Source organism: Hyla sarda, chromosome 3, assembly GCF_029499605.1.
Source record: "Hyla sarda isolate aHylSar1 chromosome 3, aHylSar1.hap1, whole genome shotgun sequence".
NCBI classification, from domain to species: domain Eukaryota; kingdom Metazoa; phylum Chordata; class Amphibia; order Anura; family Hylidae; genus Hyla; species Hyla sarda.
The window spans coordinates 82,762,177-82,784,232 of record NC_079191.1 but is presented as its reverse complement, the minus strand read 5'-3'; the positions used below and the strand labels follow the sequence as shown (position 1 = coordinate 82,784,232).

Genomic DNA, 22,056 nt, shown 5'->3' with positions numbered 1-22,056 from the left:
CAAACAGAAGAGGAGGTGCCGATGGCATCTGGACAGAAAAAAAAAAAAGACACGGAAAAAGGACACCTGTAGGCAGAGGGAAAGGCTGGACTGACCGTCGCCCCACAGGCCCCGCGCAGGAACAGAAGAGGGTAATTGCCACAGGACCGCAGAATCAAAATCTCAGGAAAAACCGAGGCTTACTCCACCGAACAGAAAGAAGGTGGGCTCCGCACCTACCGAGCAGCCCTAGATATGTAGGGACATGGGGACCTCACGATAGTAGTGGGGTACCAAGACCGCCATTGGAGAGAAAAGCAGACATCGAATGAAGAAGGTATGTGGAGCAGGAAACCTGCAGACACAGAGTGACATACAGGTAGAACGGGTGCCAACAAGCCAGGGACACACACTGCGGAACTGCACCTGGAAAAGAACATCGGACTACAGCCGCGGTGTAGAAAAACATGCAGACAGTGTCTGGATAAGTGGCATAGGGACCATGGTTAAGGCCGGACACGCATAGAGAAAACACCTAGAGAAGTGAGATTCCAGCCCTCGGACAGAACTAACCCTGCAACTAAGTAAGTGATGCTTGGAACAAGGTCCATAGAGCAACACGGGGAGATGCACTGAAAAACAACACCCTGGCAACGAGGTACCGGAACTACCGTCCACAGAGTGGGAAATGTATGGTAGATGACTGAATTTAGTAGCCAACCATGCGGAAAACCGACTGGCCAACAGGAATAGAAGTCCAGAGCACCCAAGACGAGTCCAGTCAGTCTCCCCACATAAAGTGGGGTACCAGAGTGAAACCGACCAAACGGTTGACCAAGTGGAATGGAAAACCCAGCAGCCGAAGGAATGTCCGACTGACATGAACCTGCGGAAACTGTAGGGACTTTACCCCAGTGCCCTCACCCAGCAGTGAGTTACGGAAACCCTGGCTATGCCCACGGCCCTGAGGATATGGACTGATGGCAGCGGAAACCGAGTAGCCAACAGACTGTCTGAACAAGGACATCACCCGAAGAGCGGAGAGAAAGTCAGTAACTGTGCCCCATAGACGGGAGGGCGGGGAGGCCAAGGAGCCATGAACAGAAACCCGCCCCTTGGAGATAGAGGGAGGCAGAGGAGCCGTGGAATGCACCTCTGTCATCCCTACAGGGTCAGTGGAACATTATGGGACAGGTCCGTGCATTCCAATAACAGTAGTGCGGAATCGGAACTCCACCCGCAAAGCTCTTCGCCGCGACAGGTGGAAGAGGAAAAATGCAGACTAGGAGAGAACAAGTCACTCCAGCGAGCACTTCGCCCGTAGTGAGGCACCAGAACTCCAGCCGCAGATACATCAGCCATGTGATGGGTGACAGGTGGCATAGGGAACCATGCAGACCACTGCCTGGCTAACAGGTACGGGTCCAGAGTAGACAACAAGCCAGTCGGCACCACTCAAAACAGTAGGGAACCGAGGCTCCCGCCGCGGATACATCAGCCGGGTGATGTATGCCAGGCGGTGTAGGTCCTTCTTGATATGGGACTGGAGGAGAAAATGAGACAATCAGACGGACACCTCGCAGAGTAGTGAGGTACCGGAACTCCAACCGCAGGAACGTCAGCCATGTGATAGGTGACAGGCGGTTGTAGGAAACCACGCAGACAACTGTCCGGCTAACTGGTATGGTACAATAGTAGATGACGAGTCAGTCGTCGACATCACGCACAAAAGTGGGGTACCGAGACCCCCACTGTAGATACTCCAGCCGTTTGATGGATGACATGCGGTGTAGACCCAAATGCAGACCCCAGTCTGGCTCACTGGTATGGATCCACAGGAGATAATGGGACACCCCGTCGGCCACCTCAAAAGGAGTGAGGTACCCGATTCCAACCGCAGATTCGTCAGCCATATAAAGGGTGACAGTAGGTGTAGGAAACCATGCAACTACTGGTATGGGTCCATATTAGACAAGGAGTCTGTCCATCCGTACCTTTCACAGTGGAGAGGCATTAGAAAACCATGCAGACAACTGTCTGGCTTACTGGCATAGGTCCATTGTAGACAGCAAGCCATTCCGTGGGCACCTCGCACCGCAGTGGGGTACCTTGACTCCAGCCGTAGATATATCAACCGTGTGATGCATGAGAGGTGGTGTAGGCAACCAAGCAGAACACAGTCCGGCTTACAGGTATGGGTCCAGAGTAGACAACGGGACACTCAGTCGGACTCCTCACACAGCAGAGAGGCACCGGAATACCAGCCGCACATACATCAGCCGTTTGATGTATGACAGGTGGTGTAGGAAACCATGCAGACCACTGTCTGGCTAACTGGTATCGGCACCCTGGAGACCATGGGACACTCCATCGGACACCTCACACAGTAGTGAGGTACCGGGCTCCAGCCGCAGAAACGTCAACCCTGAGATGCGGCTACAGACCACATTGTGGTGTACTGGTAAGGGTCCATAGTATGCTATGGAGCACTCCCTCGGGCACCTTTTTTTTTTTTAACCAGCAGTGGGGTACCGAGTGCGAGTCGTGGCAGTCATGAACTGAGGAACAGGCGAGAATACAGTCTGGCAGAAAAATATCAGGTCAAAGCCACGCCCACGCAGGAATATTCCCCTGGGGACCGTGCACTGGATGAGGTGATCCGTAGCACTAGCCGCGTACGCAATAGCCTGTGGAAAAATGGAATCCCACAGCAGATCACCAAGAAACACCCCTAAGATGGATGTTAGCAGACCTGACGGATGAAGAAACCTGAACGTCTGTAGGAGCGCAATAGAAATTGTGCATTGTATGGCACCCAGGGGAAGCAGGGAACTGATTGCTGGAATATGACTCCTGGGTTCCAAGGGAACTGGAATCTCTGAAAACAACCCGCCATGGTGGTGTTCACATGTTCCAAGACAGGGAGGAACAATGTCGGACTAGAAGAGAAAAGGGCAGGCTAAGACTGCAAGGAAATAAAACTACAATACCTTTATTGGTCACAAAAGGGCGGCAAACACCCTCAAAAGGTCTAAGAGACCGGCAGATATTAAACTGATGAGAACACACATGGCCATAGAGGGCAGAGTGTAATACACCACCAAAAGGTCTGAATGACCAAGGAAATTGATGTTATTTAAGCACACGTTCAATCAATTTTTTAAATTATATATATATATATATATATATATATATATTTTTTTTTTTATTTTATTTAGAAAAGGAGATTAGGACATAGTTTATGCCCGTGCCAGGATTCTATACATGTAACTAGCACCCCATCCACTGCCTGGCCGCCGTCCCTCCTGCTTAGCAGACGATCTTGCCAGCACACTTCCCACAGGCTTTACGCAGCCTATTAAAGCATGGGCGTCCTGCAGTCCTGCCCGCGGATCTCTCTGATGCCAGCAGAACAGGAAGACCTCGGAGCAGCGACGGCTCACAGCAGCGTTGCCAGCCGCCGCAAGCTCCGAGGCAGGGGGAAATGGTGGGCCGGGGAAACGAGACCCTGTTGGCTAGGGAGTGAGAAGGACCGTTCTAAAGGAGAGCCGCTGACCCCCGCAGCGGGGAAGGAGGGCTGAGCCAGACGCCACAGCGAGGTGCCTACCTCCTTGTACACGGCCCCCAGCAAGCGTGCGAGAAGGAGAAAAAAATTAAAAAGGAGAGAAAAACTAAACTTTTAGCCTAGAACTAGGAAAATAACGAAGAGAAAAAAAAGACTAGGTCTGGGGAGACCCACAGACCACGTCTGGCCTCCTAATGACACACTAAAACTGATTACCTCACTGAAGATGGGCGGGTATATCCTGCCAGGGAGGAGCAGACTTTTTTTTCCTAGTGTAAGCGCCTCCTAGTGGCAAGAGCATATACCCCATCAGTTCGGTGTCCCCCAATGAAGAGCGCCAGAGAAAAAAAATTATTACAGCGACATTTTGGCCCTCTCCAGGGTCTTTTTCAAGCTTGAAAAAGACCTTGGAGAGAGTCTAAAAGGACAAAGTAAGTGGTTGTTTCGCACTAATATTTGGTCCCCCTGTATAAAGACTAAATAAAGTTGATAATGTTCATATTAAGAGATGACGCACAAACAGAGGAATGTAGGTCTTTGTATTCAATTTACTTACAAACAAGTTATATATAGAGACATACTGTATAAGACAGTTACAAAGGATGTTAGGTCTGTGGGTGTCTTAGCAGCTTCATCCTGCTGAATGGATGACAGAACGGCATTATAAGAGGCTAGATGAGATGGTTTCCTTTTTTTGGTCTCTGCATGTTATTCAGTAGCAGGTTTTCATATTTTGGTAGGATTAGTTACTCTTTTCTTTTCTGACCTTTTCCCTTTAGTTTCTGCTTTTTTCTCTGACCCTTTTGGTGAAGATGCAGCTTTCTTTGAATCCTTAGACTTAACACTTTTTGACTTTGGGGTCCTGAATTTGCTCTTTTGGTTGTAGAGAAGGTTCTTTTGGAAGAGACGTGGAATATTCCCCTTGTACGAAAAGAGGGCCAAAACCATTCCTGGTAATGAAGAGCATAAGTAGAGTATAAATATGGTCCATAAATGTCTATACTGCGATATTGTGCTTATTGTGGTGGCAGAAATATCTAATCCCACAAATCTCAGAAAAAAAAAAGCAATAATATTGAAAGAGAGGGGGTTAAGTAACTTTTTGTGCGACTTTTGTGGGTAAGCATAAAGAACCAATCAGCCCTACATAAGGAACTTTCAGTTTTCACTTTGCAGTGGTCAAGTATTTATCAAGTGTGAATGGGCACGTAGGGGGGGGGGGGGGGGGAAACATGAAAAAAAACCCTTAAAATGTCACAAGTGTAAGCCAGGTCAGACCTGGCTTACAAACTTGCCTTTGGGTATGTTCACACTGAGGAATTGGGGCGGAAAGTTGTAACTGCTACTTTTTGCGCAACTTTTAGTAAAGCTCCGCTCCCCGGCCACCACATCTACCACCTGCCCGCCAACTATTGCAGGACTACAAACACTCAGTATACCCTTACAGTGAGGACATGCTGGGAGTTGTAGTTCTAGCAGCTTTAAAGGGGTACTCCGGTGAAAACCTTTTTTCTTTTAAATCAACTGGTGGCAGAAAGATAAACATATTTGTAAATTACTTCTATTAAAAAATCTTAATCCTTCCTGTACTTATTAGCTGCTGAACACTACAGAGGAAATTCTTTTCTTTTTGGAATGCTCTCTGATGACATCACGAGCACAGTTCTCTCTGCTGACGTTATTATAATAATAACGCTTTATTTATTGTTGTCCTTAGTGGGATTTGAACCCAAGTCCCCAGCACTGCAAGGCAGCAGTGCTAACCACTGAGCCACCATGCTGCCCTTAGCATACATCTGCTATGCACGGTTGCTAAAATGGACAGATGTCAGCAGAGAGCACTGTGCTCGTGATGTCATCAGTGTTCCAAAAAGAAAGGAATTTCCTCTGTAGCATTCAGCAGCTAATAAGTACTGGAAGGATTAAGATTTTTTAATAGAAGTAATTTACAAATATGTTAAACTTTCTGCCACCAGTTGATTTAAAAGAAAAAAGGTTTTCACCGGAGTACCCCTTTAAGGCGGGTGGTAGATGTGGGCGGTAGATGTGGAGCAAAGCCAGCCGAAAGGAATATGAAATTACAGCACTGTCCAATCACAGCTGCCGGCAGGAAGTTACAGTGCCGTAACTTCATTTTCCCTGCTGGGAGTCAGGGAGAGGAGCACAATACTGCCTGCTTCCCTGGCTTGCTTATCATCCACACACGCCACACAACTACAACTTCCAACATGCCCTTACAGTAAGGACATGCTGGAAGTTGTAGTCGTGCAGCCCAACTACAATGGGAGCTGTAGTTTAGAAACTACACCCCACGAGCCTCCAGTTGTTGCTAAACTAGAGGCTCGCTGTTGCTAAATTACAACTCCCATAAATCCCAGACAGCAAAAGGCTGTCTGGAAATGATGGGGGTTGTAAATTAGCAACAGCTGGAGGCTCCCTGTTTGTAAACGCTGCTTTATGGGCTCTCTCCCCAGGGGAGAGCACCATAAATGTACTAACCTATTTTCAGTGTTTTTTTTTCCGTGTATCCTTTGTAGGGATCGACCAATTATCGGTATGGCCGATATTATCAGCCAATGATCAAGATTTTGGGCATTATCGGTATCGGCAATAACCAAGCCGATAATGCCCCGCCCCCCGCACCGCGACCGCCGCCCGTCCCGCCGCACCGCGTTGCCCTGCCCCGGCCCCATTGCCTCCCCCATCTCCGGTATTATAATTACCTGTTCCCAGGGCCCACGCTACTTCTTGCTCCTGCTGCGTCCTGCGTTACGCTGTGCGCAATGACGAGTGACGTGACGAGCGCAACGTGACGTCACCGTCAGTGCGCACAGTGACAGTTCAGGAGGACGCCACCGGAGCCAGATGTAGAGTGGGCCCCAGAACAGGTAATTATAAAACCGGGGATGGGGGAGGCAATGGGGCAGGGGCGGTGCGGCGGGTCGGTCGCGGTGCGGTGGGTCGGGGTCGCGGTGCGGCGGGTTGGTCGCGGTGCGGCGGTGATAGGTCTCAGGACCCCTGGACAGGCAGGGGGAGAGAAGCGGGCGGCGGCGGCCTATGGCACAGCAAAAGCCACTGCAGTGCATTGATTTAAAGCGCCCGCTTTAAATCAATGATCTGCAGCGGTGTCGCGGGGGGATGAATAGCCGATAACTTATACCGGAATATCAGTATAAGTTATAAGCTATCGGCCCTAACCTCCACCGTTTATCGGTATCGGCCCAAAAAAACTAATATCGGTCGATCCCTAATCCTGTGGACTACTTTCGATTTGGTGGGCTACTTCAATAACCAGCATTTTTTTTTTTAAGGCTAATAAAATGGTTAGCCAAAAAAAAAAAAAGCTGGTTGGCATAGTCCACCGAATCCGAAGTAGTCCTCTGCATACATGGATCTGAAGTGAGAAGACAAAAAAATGGGTTAGTACATTTTTTTTGGGGGGGGGGGATTAATGGATATATATATAGCACAATTTTTTCAAAGTGATGTTCTGAAGTAATTTATTGGTTTTTGCTTATGTGCGGGAAAAATAAATAAATGGTATTCTAAAGTGATTTATTGTTTTTTCTTATGTGAGCCAAATTTATCAACCCCCTGTGATAAATATGTCACACATAAGCAAGAGCAATAGGTGTTGAGTGCAATTACGTTGCTTAGCCACCTAAAGAAATTACTACAGAATTCGCTTACCAAAGCAAATAATGGTAAATGTCCCTCTATATGTTTTTCATGTGATAAAAAAAAAAAAACATCCATTAGAATGTTGCCCTTCTGCTCCACAAGAGGTTTCTGTCCTCCCTGAGCTCTGTTCTGTTCCCTGCACAAGTCAAACAGTTAGTTTGGTCTACTCTCAGCCTGGCAGGAGACCAAACTCAGGAAGTGCTTGCGGGGCATGGCGGGCACAGCTCTCGCAGGCTTCTGTGATGTTGCGCCTGTTGGGGAACGCCCACTTTCTCCTGCACAATGTGAGCAAGGGGAAAAAATGATACAGAGCTTTTTAAAGCTCAGAATTTTTTTTTTAATGGCAGGGGGGTGTTAGGAGTAGTTTGGGAATATAATCTGTTCGTTTTGAAAATCTGGTTTGATGACAGATACACTTTAAAAAAAAATTTTTTATAAATAAACGTAAAAAAATAATATATGTATGTTTTTTTTTACAACACTTAGCAAATCACTGTGAAAGTGTTAAAGGGCACTTTATTCTAACTTTGGGATCAGTATAGGGGCCTTATTGTTTATTATGTATTAAGGTGGGACTGGTTTTGTAGTAGCAAATTTTGTTTATTGTAATTTTTTACTCTCCATTAACTTCATACAATTCTCTGATTATATATATGATCCTGTTAAGCAGTAATAAAACAAATTAATAGTCTGATACTCCTTTGTAATTGTATACAATTATTTTCAGGATCCTGCACTGGACCTTCCATCTTTAATTGATTTTATATATATTTCAATAAAAATTTTGTTGCCATTTTTTTATTTGTATATATTAGGTGTTTTTTTTTGTAGTTTTTGAGTTTGGGTACCCTTGCCTAATGTTTCTTCTGAAGGTTTATTAAGGTCTGTAACAGATGGAATACAGTGGCATCCAGGACCTATAGTAAATAGTCCCATTATAAAAAAAAAATTAAAAAAGTTTCATTTTTATAGTCTTTTTTTTTTTTTTTTTTTTTATGGATATGGTTTGGGTGTTAAAACTAATGTACCAAGCCAAATGGACACACTCCTCCTGGCAATGGCCTATAGACACATTTAACGTGTCTGAAAAGAGCTTTCCAATCAGATGAAAATGTGATGTGAACAGTGCCGTATACATTGGGAACATGGCTATGTTAAATATAGGGACAAAACATGATGTGGACCTAGCACAACTCACCTGCGTTCCCATGGTACCTGCTCCTCACTGCTTCCTGGTGATATCTCAGTACACCGTCATTGGCTAAGGTAGGCCACCGTTCTGGTTGACTGAAGGGGCATTCTCTGTATTTTGAGAAGTCACCAGGAGACGTGTTTTAACTAAAAAGGAGGTCGCATATACTGACACTGTCATATATACTATCTTTTTCACTAACTTTGACTGTACTCATGCACCCTATATAAGATGGCCTCTGCTTAAAAACTGTTTAATACTGTAAAATCCTTTACTCACCAATTACAGCACCAGCAAAATAAACAATGACATATTCCTGAAATGTCTTTCCTGAACAGTTAAATGTCAAGACATAGGCAAGAACCGGATTGAAGTAAGCTGCAGTGTATGGGCCACCTGAGAAGAGGAACAACAACATGAGAAGTAAATAATAAATGAACAAAGCTGGAGACATTGGCAAAAATTTATCAATAGGTTTTTCAGACAACCCCTTTAAGAATGCAGTGCTCTAGGGCCTTAACGACATAACATGTTATTTAGGTCACATTTCTCTTTCCAATAATCAACTCTTCCTTGTAGTTCATTGCAGAGGCCACTCGGCAGAGAGGTGCTAAATCAGTGCCCCCCCAGCCTTTTCACAGTGACAACTCTGGCCCCACCACCCCGGCAAGGCCCTTCTTCCCCCAAAAAGTCAGGTCACACAGTAATACACACAGTTAAGTGACTCACAATTGATGTCTTTTCTGTTCAGTCGTCCTCTTTCCTTCTCTCCTCCATCTGCCTCAGCCAAAACTCACCTTTTCAGCATCTGCTGGACAAACATCTTAGACTCCACATTATTTCAGAGCCCTCCTCACGTCTACACAATCTCTCCATCTACAGGACCCCAAAATGTAATTACGCCCCCACTGGTGTGCACATGTGAAAAGTAGGTAGGTAAGTAGGTAGTAAGTATCAGATTAGGTAGGGATATCCTTCACAGTAGGCAATTAGTTCCTTTATAAGGGAGATATGTCCAACAGTAGTTAGATATTTCCCTTATTAGGTATTTTCCCCCATAGGCAGGTATGGTCTCAGGGAGGACCCCCCCACATAGGCAAATGCATACTTAGGTAGGAAGGTTGATCTCATCCCCCCAGTAGGTGAATACATCGGTAGGTATGTAGTCAAGAACACAGGTAGCCAGGTAGGTAAGCAGGTCAGTAGCCAAGTAGCTAGGTAGTTAAGTAAGTGGGTAGGTAGACCGGTAGCAAGGTAGGTAGCTTGATTAGTAGGTATAAGTAGCTAGGTAGGCATGTATGTAACCAAGTAGCTAGGTAGGTTGAAGGGTAGTTAGGTAGGTAGCCAAATAGCTAGGTATGTAAGTCGGAAGGTAGTTAGGTATGTAGCCAGGTAGGTAGGTAAGCAGGTAGATCGCTCAGAGGGTAAATAAATAGCCAGGCAGGTAGCTAAATAGCTAGGTACTGTAGGTAAGTAGGCAGCTAAGAAGGTAAGTTTATAGGTAGCCAGGTAAGTAGGTAAAAAAAAAAAAAAAGTAGCTAGGTAGTTAAGTAGGTAGTTAGCTGCCTCCTTCATCCCCCCCCAATTGCAATGCAATTTCAGGGAGCTGATTAGCTGGCATGTAATGCCATGGCCTTCTCAAGGCCTCCATGGCTGCCATTACAGATTTATGGCAGGCTGTACAAGTGGATTGCCGATATATCTGTATTGCATTGATCTATAGAAGAAATTGAATAATGGCTTATACAGGTTCCATTCAGGGACTTAAAAAAAAAAAATTTTAAATAATTTTCCCCAATAAAAAAAGTTATAAACTACAAAAAGAAAAAAAAAGCAATATTTGATACTGTCGCATACAGAACTGTTCAAACCATTAAAATATGATAGTTTATACTAAATGCCAGAACTGATTAGATTTGGTCACATGAGATCATAGAAAAGAATGGAATAAAAACAATAGTTAAAAAGTCTGATCTATGCAAAAATTATACCAATAAAGACTACAGATCATGTCCCAAAAATGTAGCCCTCACACAGGTCCAGCTTCGTAAATTAAAGGAAAAAAAATTAAAAAAAAGGGACAAAATAAGGCAAAGTAAAGCACATAAACAATAAGAAATATGGCTCTTACAAAGGTGAGGACAAAAAAAAATAAAAAGAGAACTGAAGATGCCAATACAATGGATCTAGTTCTTAAGGAGTTTGTTTATTAATATTAACCTCTTAAGCTCCCTCTAGTGGTACAAGCAGCCAGAATCCTAACATGAGATAACTTAGTTAGGAATAAAGTTTCCTACATTTCAATCTGCATCAAACTCATTCAAAGGCTAACGCTTCTAAATAAATTTGGCGCATTTTGAACATATGTAGATTTGTGCCAACACCTGTGCTTTTAAATGAATAAATATGGTGGGATGGATGTTAGTGACCTCCACCAATAGCATGATGTTATATAACAGTAAGTGAGCTATTGAGCCAATTTGACTCTCCTCAATATTTCATTCACCAAGGACAAAGTGGTATTGTAGGTAAAGAAGAAAAGGTACATAAGTAGAGTATGGCTGCTTACCTGCATATGCCAGTAAAGTGATGGTCAGGGCAAGTGTTGGCACCCTGTAGATCGATCTTGTGTTCTGGAAGCGAAGTAGCACTATATGATAGCAGAAGGCGCTTAATGCTTCGACAAAAGTCCCCTGAGCCACAGTGGTCTGTAAGGAGGAACTACAGTCATCTACCATCATCATCTGGATCGTATGGAATTCTGTCAGCTCTAGTCTCCAGTACTGTCTGGTCAAGAACCTGGCAGCTTCCATGCCCCCAATCTGAGCTACTAGCCCAAGTACTGTGTCTATAAATGTACTTTTCTTCACCAAGAACTCCTGAAGGGAGACTGAGGGGTTGGCAGATGCTCCATCAAAAGTGAAACCATGAACTAAAAACAGCAGGAAGAGGAGAGTAGACACCACATCTGGGCCATATCCGCCACCCCACATGCCAATCTCTACCAGCATGCGGATTTCCATATAGCAGGCACATAGTTGCAGAGAACTGACAAACTCACTGATAATACTTCTATAAATCCTGGCAGGCAGCAGCTTCTTACTTATCCAACGAATTAGTTGGGAAAAAACGATGACTGAGACAAAGAAGCCAACTACTAAGTTCAGTCCAGCCATGGTAGTAGGAAGGGGTTTCCGTGATAGAGGAAACTTAGGAAGAATAGGTCTGCACTTATACAGTGTTTAGTATTGGTATACGTGGCCCAATCTGCGACTAGCTGTGTCAAGGATGCATGTGGGAACCAATGCAGGTGTGCCACCCACCTCACAGCAATTTCTAATGTAAGTGAAGATGAAGTTACATTTAAAATATCATCATTATAGTAACCAACTGCTCTCAAAAAATAAGGTCCAATAAAGAGAGTAAGGATTTAGGAGTTTTTAAGAGAATAATGTCCTTGGGCTTTATTATTTCTAATAAGAGTGACTTTTCTCCTCCTTTTGTGTGTAGAGTGTGGAAAAGATCCAGGACAAAGGTTTCATCTATTAGGATAGTCTAGGGCAGTTTTGAGACCACTGATCTAGGGTTTGGGCTGCCTGATGAGCCTTGTTAGGTGCCAGCTAAGACTGCCTCCTTAAAGGGAACACGTAATCACTTTAATGCTGCCTGAGTGACTAGTCATTGGGGCGATCCCTAGCACCTTCTTGCCCCACCAGCTGTAATACATAGATCTCTCCTTGTTTGGGTATCGTAAAAAAGAGGTACATGGAAAACTAGTTTACAATCTATGGAAGTGAATTTAGGCACCTAACCCAGATATAGGATCGCCGATGCGAAGGAGTTAATCCAATAACGTATTGATTGTAGTAGGGTGCAACTCAATCGTTTTGAACCCGCACCAAAATTAAAATATTTGCTTGACTGCTGCTGGGTCAGTGTCTGTGCATAATCAGTACAATTATAAACAGTACAATTATACTGATTATGCACAGACTGACCCAGCAGCAGTCCAGCAAATGTGTTTTAATCCTGTCATGGTCTATGCTAGCGCCATTCATTGCCTGACAGAGAACACGGTCCGGGTTTGAAACGATTGAGTTGCACCCTACTACAATACATACGTTATTGGATTAACTACTTGGCATTGGCTATCCTATATCTGGGTTAGGCGACTGAATTTACGTCTATTGTTTGGAAAATAGTTCAACACATACCTCTGTTTTGCTTTTGCTACCAATACATCACCAGGCCTGAGGTGTTGTGCCCTTAAAATGCATGTGAAGTGTTAGGAAATTAAGCCGCACTCACCTGGACTGTTGCTCCAGCGTATGGAAAATTTTATTCCAATATCGTAGCTGTACAAAACATAGATCACTTATCCATGGCGGGGAGCGAGAGACGGCACAGCTCTCAGACGCGGGGCACACCACTGATAGGCTACTAGTTTTGCGTCACTGCCATTGCTTCTTCTGGCCTAGGTGTACGCCTCCTTTGTATCGGTGATCTGCCATGTTTTCTAGATAAGACGCAACTATAACCAATATAGTGTAAACCATCACCAAAAAAAGATTATATAAAAAAAATAAATAAAAAAATGTATAAAAAGTAAATATGCGTATAAATCACCTGTGAACATATATATTAAAACCACTTGAAAAAGACTGTGCGATCACAGGAACGAAGACAAGTCATTTCTTTCATTTAATCCAAGTGGACCTGTTGCGTTCAACCTAATTATCCAGAGTGCTTCTCTGCGTAATAAGTAGGTATCTTTATTTTCTCCACTTGGAACATCTGAAGAAGCACTCTGGAAAATTAGGTTGAACACAACAGGTCCACCTGGATTAAATGAAAGAAACAACTTGCCTTCGTTCCTGTGATCGCAGTCTTTTTCAAGTAAGTATGTGTATGTAATTTTATATATATATATTATATATATATATATATATATATATATATATATATATATATATATATATATATATATATATATATACATACATACATATATACACACACACACATATTCACAGGTGATTTATATACATATTTACTTTTTATAAGTTTGCGTTGTTTATATATTTGTGATATTGGTGATAGTTTACACTATATTGGTTATAGTTGCGTCTCGTCTAGAAAACATGGCGGATCACCAATACAAAAGACACCTACCACCTGAGAGAGGCGTACACCTAGGCCGGAAGAACAGTGACGTGAAACTAGTAGCCCCACGTCAGAGCCGTGTCTGCTCTCGCTCCCCGCCACGGCTGTGTGATCTATGTTTTGTACAGCTACGATATTGGAATAAAATTTTCCGTTCGCTGGAGCAACAGTCCGGATGAGTGCGACTTAATTTCCTAACACTTCACAGGTATTCAAAGTTATCTTCTAATATATGATAATCTGCACCCGAAGACACAGTCAGCTGTATTAAGCACCTGCAGTCGTCCGATTCCACCTGTACAGGATTTCTAGTGCTACTCTTTGCAGTGCCTGGTATATCTGTCCGAGTTTGCCACGTTGTGCCCTTAGCACAACACGTTCTTGTAAGGAGATCCCCTTCACATGCGATACCTTTTCAGCACTAAAGTCAGTACTACCCTAGCAGAGCACTTTCTCTCTCCCCACACACCCCCTTCTTTTTATGTTTGGGTATCGTGACAGATCTGGCAATCAAAACTAGTGGGGCAGGAAGAAGAATCCAGGGACCGTCCCGATAACGCATTTTCAGGCAGCAGGGATGACCGGCTCCCTTTAGGAAAGCTGGAGCTCTGTAGGAGTATATCACAATATGAGAATATGACACTATGTCCTGATGTGCTGGGCTGTAAAGGCCTTCCATCACTATGGAAGCTAATGTATGTTTGAAATGTAGATTCTCACTCTAGATACAAAATGTATTCTTTACTTAACTTCAGACTAAATATGGTTAACATAAAAGCTTGCACTAAAGGCAATAATGTGAGCCACAAAATGTTTTATGCTGACCACATATAAACATGTTTCAGTAAAGGATACAATTTGTATCTGAAGTACTGCACTCATTTTGGATAATGGACCTTGGGAGCCAATGAGAATTTCTGTACACTTCCATGAATGTTGGGACATTGTGAAATGCATGGAGTACATGGGCACAATACAAATATATCTTGTGTATATTTAGTTCAAGGTCAGAAAGCTAGGACTTACTTTTAAAAGGCTCTTAACAAGAAACCTTAGTATCGGACTAAACTTCTTGGTCTCTTAAGCCAATCTAACTCAGGAGACACTAAGGCCAGGAGAATAATCCCCTGATAAAATATAGTAAGTTTGATAGACTAATCAGGTAGTGATGTGTTTCTATGGTATAACCCCTTAAAGGACTCAGCCCGTTTGGACCTTAAGGACAAAAAAATCATAACTCTTTTATATTTTCATCCACAGACTAGTATGAGGGCTTGTTTTTTGCGCGACCAGTTGTCCCTTGTAATGCCATCACTCACTTTACCATAAAATGTATGGCACAACCAAAAAAATACTATTTGTGTGGGGAAATTAAAACGAAAACCGCAATTTTATAAATTTTGGAATTTTTTTTTTTACGCCGTACAATTTATGGTAAAAATGACATGTGTTTTATTCTCTGGGTCAATACGATTAAAATGATACCCGTGATAACGTACTTTTCTATTGCTGTTGCGCGGAAGAAAAAAAAAAAAAGCAAACTTTTTAACCAAATTAGTACGTTTAAAATCCCCCTATTTGGAAGACCTATAACTTTTTCATTTTAAGCGGTGGTATGAGGGCTCATTTTTTTGCACCGTGATCTGTACTTTTTATTAATACCATATTTGCTTATGCAAAACTTTTATAACATTTTTTAATTTTTTGGGGAATAAAATGTTCTATAAAAAAAAAAGCTGCTATTTTGGACTTTTTTTATTTATTTATTTTTACGTTCACGCCGTTCACCGTACGGGATCATTTACATTTTATTTTAATAGTTCGGATATTTACGCACGCAGCGATACCTAATATATTATATATATTTTTTTTGTTTTGTTTTTTTTACACTTTTTCGGGGTAAAATAGGGAAAATGGGACAATTTATGTTTTTATTGGGGGAGGGGGTGTTTCACTTTTTTTTTTTTTTTTTTTTTTTTTTAAACACTCTTATAGCAACCATTCGATTGCTAAAGATGTTCAGTGCTATGTTATAGGACACAGCACTGATCAGCATTATCAGTCATCTTCTGCTCTGGTCTGTGGGAAGGCAGATGAGAGCAGAAGACTCCCGGAAGGCAGTCGAGGGGACCTCCGTCTGCCGTGCAGGATGATTGGATCGCCACGGCAGCGCTAAGGGCGATCCGATCATCCTGTTAAGTGACCCCGATGCTGCAGATGCCGTGATCTGTATTGATCACGGCATCTGAGGGGTTAATGGCGGACATCCGCGGGATCGCGGGTGTCCGCCATTACCGGCGGGTCCCTGGCTGCGATCCACAGCCGGGACCTGCCGCGCATGATGCCGGCATCGCTCCGATGCCCGCGGTTATGCTCAGGACGTAAATGTACGTCCTGGTGCGTTAAGTACCACATCACCAGGATGTACATTTACGCCCTGCGTCGTTAAGGGGATAAAGAAAGGTTGTGCACCAGTCAGAACACAATTGATGCAAACAATACACTTGTCAATAATTAGACTCTTACTTCTAAAATAAAACAAAATGTTTATTCCAAGCAAAGTTGACGCACACAAATGATTCAGTAGTTATTGCCGTAAAAATTAATTAAATAAAAAGATGGGATAAATTAAACAAGACAGGAAAAGGAAGAACTGCAGAGGATGGAACCACAAAAATATGTAACATCTGCATGCAAAAGCTAAAAAGGGAGAAGAAGAAACAAAAATACAGAGGCATATATCTGGGATTATTACTTTTGGAGACCACACTCTTCCATCCAAGAAACGTATAACAAATCTCATGATGCCGATTTAAGCATCTTCATCAATATAACCAATACAACCTTAAGTCTTTCTTGGTTAAGGCAAAGATGCTAGAACCTAGTTCAGTGTGTCGTGATTTCATAATAAGAGATGGTGGTTCTTGAAGACAGATCTTTTGCATCTGTGTTTTTAGAACAATTACAATACTTTATAAAAGACGATTTTACAGAACCCTGTGTATATGCTGTGGAAACAACATCTCCCTTCAAGTCTCAGATGTCAATAAGGAAACAAGGTATCATCCATGAAAAGGAGTCAGTAGAAATGCCCTATATTTGTTAATGCAATCTCCAACAAAAACTCAGAGGATTCAACCTCTATATCCTAGCTATGTACACATATCAAAGCAATATTTAGAAGGTTGAAATATTACAGCCATCTTCACACATTACTCAGATACAGTATGATTCGTCTGATGAGGCAACTTCTATACTAAGCAGTGATCACAGACTGTTGGCCGACCCCACATCAATACAGACAAGTGTATTGTGAATATGGACATAAGAGGCTCCCAACACAGAAATAAGAACAGTCTATGTTTCAATCTACAGTTCAGCGATACATGTATAATCCCTAAGGGGGAACTGACAAAACTTCATCCCCAACCAATAGTAACTACGTTGTAAGAACCATATGCAGACCAAAGCTACATTTAAACACCTTAATAAAAATATCAATGCATAATTCCCTTCATTCCTCCCACTCCAACATTAGTTCTTTTATCTCCTATTTTGTTACACGTGTATCAGTTTGTAACAATAAGGTTAGTTGATCCAATATTCTGCCAATCTAGGAACACAATGCCAAGGCAAAAAATAGGGACAACATAAAAAAAACCCAACTAAGCCATTATACATTTGGCATTGTTATACACCAACCAAAGATCCCACTGAAATCTCTCTTCTCTGTGGACAGCTTCAATAACACCACAGACTGCATTCACCACAATGGAGGCTCGACACAAATGGAAACCTTTCTTCCAGCACATACAGGCAACAAGTCTCTATCACACAAACGTCCATGTTCTAAGAGAAGGTCTTCTGGTATTTTCAGTCCTTTTCTATACTTTTAAGAACTTTTTAGCACCTGCGGAGAGGAACAACTTTGACCGTGCGGGTTCTGGAAGTTCTTGGCATTCAGAAGAGATCATTCCCTTGACAGCAGCATCATAATCAACAACACTGGAATAATGAAATATGGAGCAGTCGATATGTTTAAAAGGCATAAAACCACCACAATAAGTGGAAGCTCAGAACTGTAGTAACTAGGCTGTTTGCCAAAGTTAAAAAGGCACAAGGTTACTGCTTCGTCCTAAGAGGACAATGTGGTCTTTCTCCTGTTTGTTGGCAGGGTCGGCTATACTTCAATGAAATGTTTAAGACCTAAGTTCAACTTCCTGCTTGAAAGGTGGGTCAAAAAAACAATGCAAGGACTAGGACATATAATGCACCATATAGCACAATATTTGAATTCCCTTTTGTCCAATGGATTACAAACACAGTGACAAGATTCGGACATGTGAAATCTTTTAAACAGATAGGACTGTATGGTAAATCGCAGTTTCACGGAAGATTCTGGAATTTTGGCACAAGCTCCCCCTTCAATGTAGCAAAGATTTCGTACAATCTGCAGAGAGATATCAGGGACTAATCCTAATACACTACACAGGGAGGGTGGGGGAGAGAAGAAGACAACTTTTAGTCACGGCAGTAGATCTGATACAAGGAATACTTTCTAATGCACTGGATATTCTGCTGCCCAACAGAAAGTTACACTTATTCATTATAGGCACTTAAATTTGAAAATTCTTACAGCATGTAGAAACAACCCTTTAAAAAAAAAAAAAAAAACCCATATCCCGCATAGGAAATGCTTGAAATTTTTGCACAAACTTCCCTTAATGTAAAATTACAAGGAGTCGGAAGGATGTTAAGAAAATGAAATCACTTAGAATATTTCCTTGGATGTAATGTTAAGAGCACTTTGAGATTACACAGAAGTGTCCATATTAATTCCAAAAAAAAAGAGAAAGGCCATTGTTGTGGAAGAAAATCGATTAGCTCTTGAAATAGCACGGCACAGGCACGGACAAGTCCTCACTTCCTCAGCCCTTTTCCCTAATGCAAAATCAACACTTATGTAAGTACTAGTTAAGACGTTTTCAATAAACCTCCCACCAACAATATGCCTTGCACATAAGAAACCTGAACACCAGGGAGCATCAACGAAATTCACCAGGTTGCCTCTCCTTGGAAACAACACAGGCACACTGCCCAAAAGACAGTGGTGAATCCTGGCATAGGGTCAGCGAATGGAATATAAAAAGGAGCCAGCAAGAGATAAATGCTCTGGCACTGGCGTGAGAGTTATTCAAGTATCAAGAAAAGGCCAGAAAACAAGAGCAGGCATCTTCAGAGGGCGCAGACGTATAAAATTATTCCCATAATGCAGTGGAAATCCCAAAAAGATTGGGGATCTAGAAAGGCCACAGTTTTCTCCTTCTTTCAAAAAGAAAGATGCACAGCATGGGGGCGTCACTTCCTCCCTCTCAGTACTTTCACGGCCCCGACAAGGAGAGAACATGAATCTCTGGGTCTGTGTCTTCTCAGACCAACGCTGGTTTTGTCAATCATTGTCTCAGTTGTCGATGAGCGGAGGAGTGGCACGTCTAAAATGTTAGGAGGGTTAACCGGGCAAAGGGCATACTGGAGGAAGGTCTTGACTGGATGTTAACGGTTGCCTTTCATAGCTTCTTTTGCAGCAAGTATCAGAGGGGTCAGGCTGGACAGTGGTTTGGCAAGTTTTAGGAAAGGGTGCTGAAAATAAATAAATGAAAAAGAATATTTAGAAAGAGCATTCTAGGATTTTCATGTTTTCAGTAACAATTCCTCTATGCAATAGTCTATTTCAAAATCTTGAATCTTAGCATATGCAGGTTGTTTGTCCCCTTTTAGCACATGGCAGCCAATCAGCGTATGCCTAGCCTCTGAAGCCCTCTTTTGTTTGGTTTAGTTTCTGTGTCATGTGAAAATTACTTTTCACATGTCAAAAAACTTGATCTGTTGAGGTTTGAGTGCGCAGCTCTCAGTGATCTTTGTTTCCCCATTATTTATTGGGCAGCAAGATGAAGACTGCGGATTTATGCCCTGCTTGTTCTTTTGTTTGGTGGGTGTCTCAGTACTGAGACCCCGACCGCTGAAAAATAAACAATGTCTCTCAACACTTCAAAAATTTTCTTTAAGGTCAAGTGCATTCTATCGGAGAGCTTAAAAAATAAAAAAATTTAAATTTAAAAAGCACCACGTTCAGCTGCAAAATTATGTAAAAAAATCATACGAACACCATAGACATGCAGTCCATAGTGCACTTCCTCTGGAGAGGCAAGTGATAGGCTGCATCAGTGATGGGGGTATCTGAGCAACTAATGAAACAGTCACTGGAAGCAGCTAGGGCTTAAATTGGTAAGTATTCATTCTGGTTCGGTTTTTTTTTTATTCACAATTCCTAGCAGTTGGTACATTTTAATAACTTTTTCTTTTTTAAAACCTCTGCTATTAGGTTTATTTCCTCTACCCAAGCTGATAATTTTTTGCACTAAAACAATGTGGGTAAACAAGTTACCGTATTTATCAGCGTATAACACGCACTTTTTAGGCTAAAATTTTTAGCCTAAAGTCTGTGTGTGTGTGTTATACGCCGATACCGCCCCAGGAAAGGCAGGGGGAGAGAGGCCGTCGCTGCCCGCTTCTCTCCCCCTGCCTTCCCTGGGGTCTAGAGCCCTGCTGCCGGCCCTTCTCACCCCCTGGCTATCGGCGCCGCTGCCCGTTCTGTCCCCCTGACTATCGCTACCGGCGCCGACAGCCAGGGGGAGAGAAGGGGCAGCGGCACAAATTGCCTCCCCCCATGCCCGGTGGCATAATTACCTGGGTTGGGTCCGCGCTGCTGCAGGCCTCCGGCGTGCGTCCCCTTCGTTGCTATGCGCTGCACGGCGCGGCGCATGATGTCAGTGCGCCGCGCCGTGCATAGCAACGACGCAGGGGACGCACGTCGGAGGCCTGCTGCAGCGCGGACCCGACCCAGGTAATTATGCCACCGGGGATGGGGGGAGGCAACGGGGCAGCGGCACCGGCAATGGGTGCCGCTGCCCCTTCTCTCCCCCTGGCTGTCGGCGCCACTTCTCTCCCCCTGGCTATCGGCGCCGGCACCAATAGTCAGGGGGACAGAACGGGCAGCGGCGCCGATAGCCAGGGGGAGAGAAGGGCAGGCAGCAGGGCTCTAGACCCCAGGAAAGGCAGGGGGAGAGAAGCGGGCAGCGACGGCCTCTCTCCCCCTGCCTTTCCTGGGGATGTATCGGTGTATACACGAGCACACACGCACCCTCATTTTACCATGGATATTTGGGTAAAAAACTTTTTTTACCCAAATATCCTTGGTAAAATGAGGGTGCGTGTTATAGGCCGGTGCCTGGTATACCCCGATAAATACGGTATTTAAGTGTGGTAAGGTATAAAAACTTACTAACCTGTAAGAGTTCTCTTGCTGATCCTCTCTTTTCTACATCCATCTCCAATGAACGATTTAGGAAATCTCGGAAAATTGGAGAGAGTTTTTCCGGGTTCTGCAGTTCTGGGGTGCCATTTGTAGCAATCAAATACAAAGCCTGAAGAGGGAGAATGGTAAAAGGAACTAAATGAACATCAGGATATTCATCCCTTCCTGAAGTACATACATGCAAACAAGCAAATCATTTTAAAAAAAATCAGTGAAATGAAGACTTTCCAAAGACAACAGAAAACACACAAGACAACAGCTTTGTAGGCTACTGAGAGGCAAATCTACCAAGCTAACGTGGCAGTTTTCATATTCCTGAACTGGGGCTCATTGTCTGCTAATACTTTTAAAAAGCAAAAGAGAAAAGAATAAAAAAAATTCTATTGAGCGTGTCCCATTTATTTTCCTGCTGGCACACTTTGGGCACCCACATACATAAAAAAAAAAAAAAAAAAAAAAAAAAACAGGCCGAACATGTGGATAGGAAAGTAGTACAGCCCTTTGCTAGAGCCACTTTATTCTATATCAGAGGCCATACTGGTCAGCCCCATCCAATCCATTATTGGTACAGTCTATACAGGCTAATAGTATGCTTCCAAATGTGTCTTCCAATATGTGACCATAATGTATCATAATGACTAGAGATGAGCGAACTTACAGTAAATTTGATTCGTCACGAACTTCTCGGCTCGGCAGTTGATGACTTTTCCAGCGTATATTAGTTCAGCCTTCAGGTGCTCCGGTGGGCTGGAAAAGGTGGATACAGTCCTAGGAAAGAGTCTCCTAGGACTGTATCCACCTTTTCCAGCCCACCGGAGCACCTGAAAGCTGAACTAATTTATGCAGAATAAATCATCAACTGCCGAGCCGAGAAGTTCGTGACAAATCGAATTTACTGTAAGTTCGCTCATCTCTAATAATGACCATAATGGATCATGCATCTTATACGCCGCTCACCTTTGAAGCAAACACACACTTGCAAGATCAGATTGAGCTTTTATGTATAGGGAGCAGGCCGAGAAAGCTGACCGTAATTTCATGTCAATGACCAACATTAGAGCTACATGTAAGCCGATCACCTGCTTATTATAATGGGGTATG

General features: G+C 43.3%; 1 protein-coding gene across 5 annotated transcripts in view; it reads right to left on the bottom strand.

Moving 5' to 3' along the window:
• Window positions 1-4,356: 4,356 nt before the first annotated feature.
• The window catches only part of PAK2 (p21 (RAC1) activated kinase 2), a 67,574-nt gene continuing 49,874 nt past the window's right edge, over window positions 4,357-22,056 (bottom strand). For 3 of the 5 annotated variants that reach the window (XM_056564426.1, XM_056564428.1, XM_056564427.1), the window contains exons 14-15: window positions 20,927-21,064; window positions 16,098-19,220 (exon numbers count right to left, since the gene is read on the bottom strand). In XM_056564426.1, coding sequence (XP_056420401.1) covers window positions 19,134-19,220; window positions 20,927-21,064 — 225 coding nt within the window. In that variant the 3' untranslated portion in view covers window positions 16,098-19,133. Of the gene's footprint in view, window positions 4,495-8,423; window positions 8,528-8,696; window positions 8,814-16,097; window positions 19,221-20,926; window positions 21,065-22,056 lie in introns of those variants that run through there. The other 2 variants (XR_008891008.1, XR_008891007.1) reach the window with 2 other exon arrangements.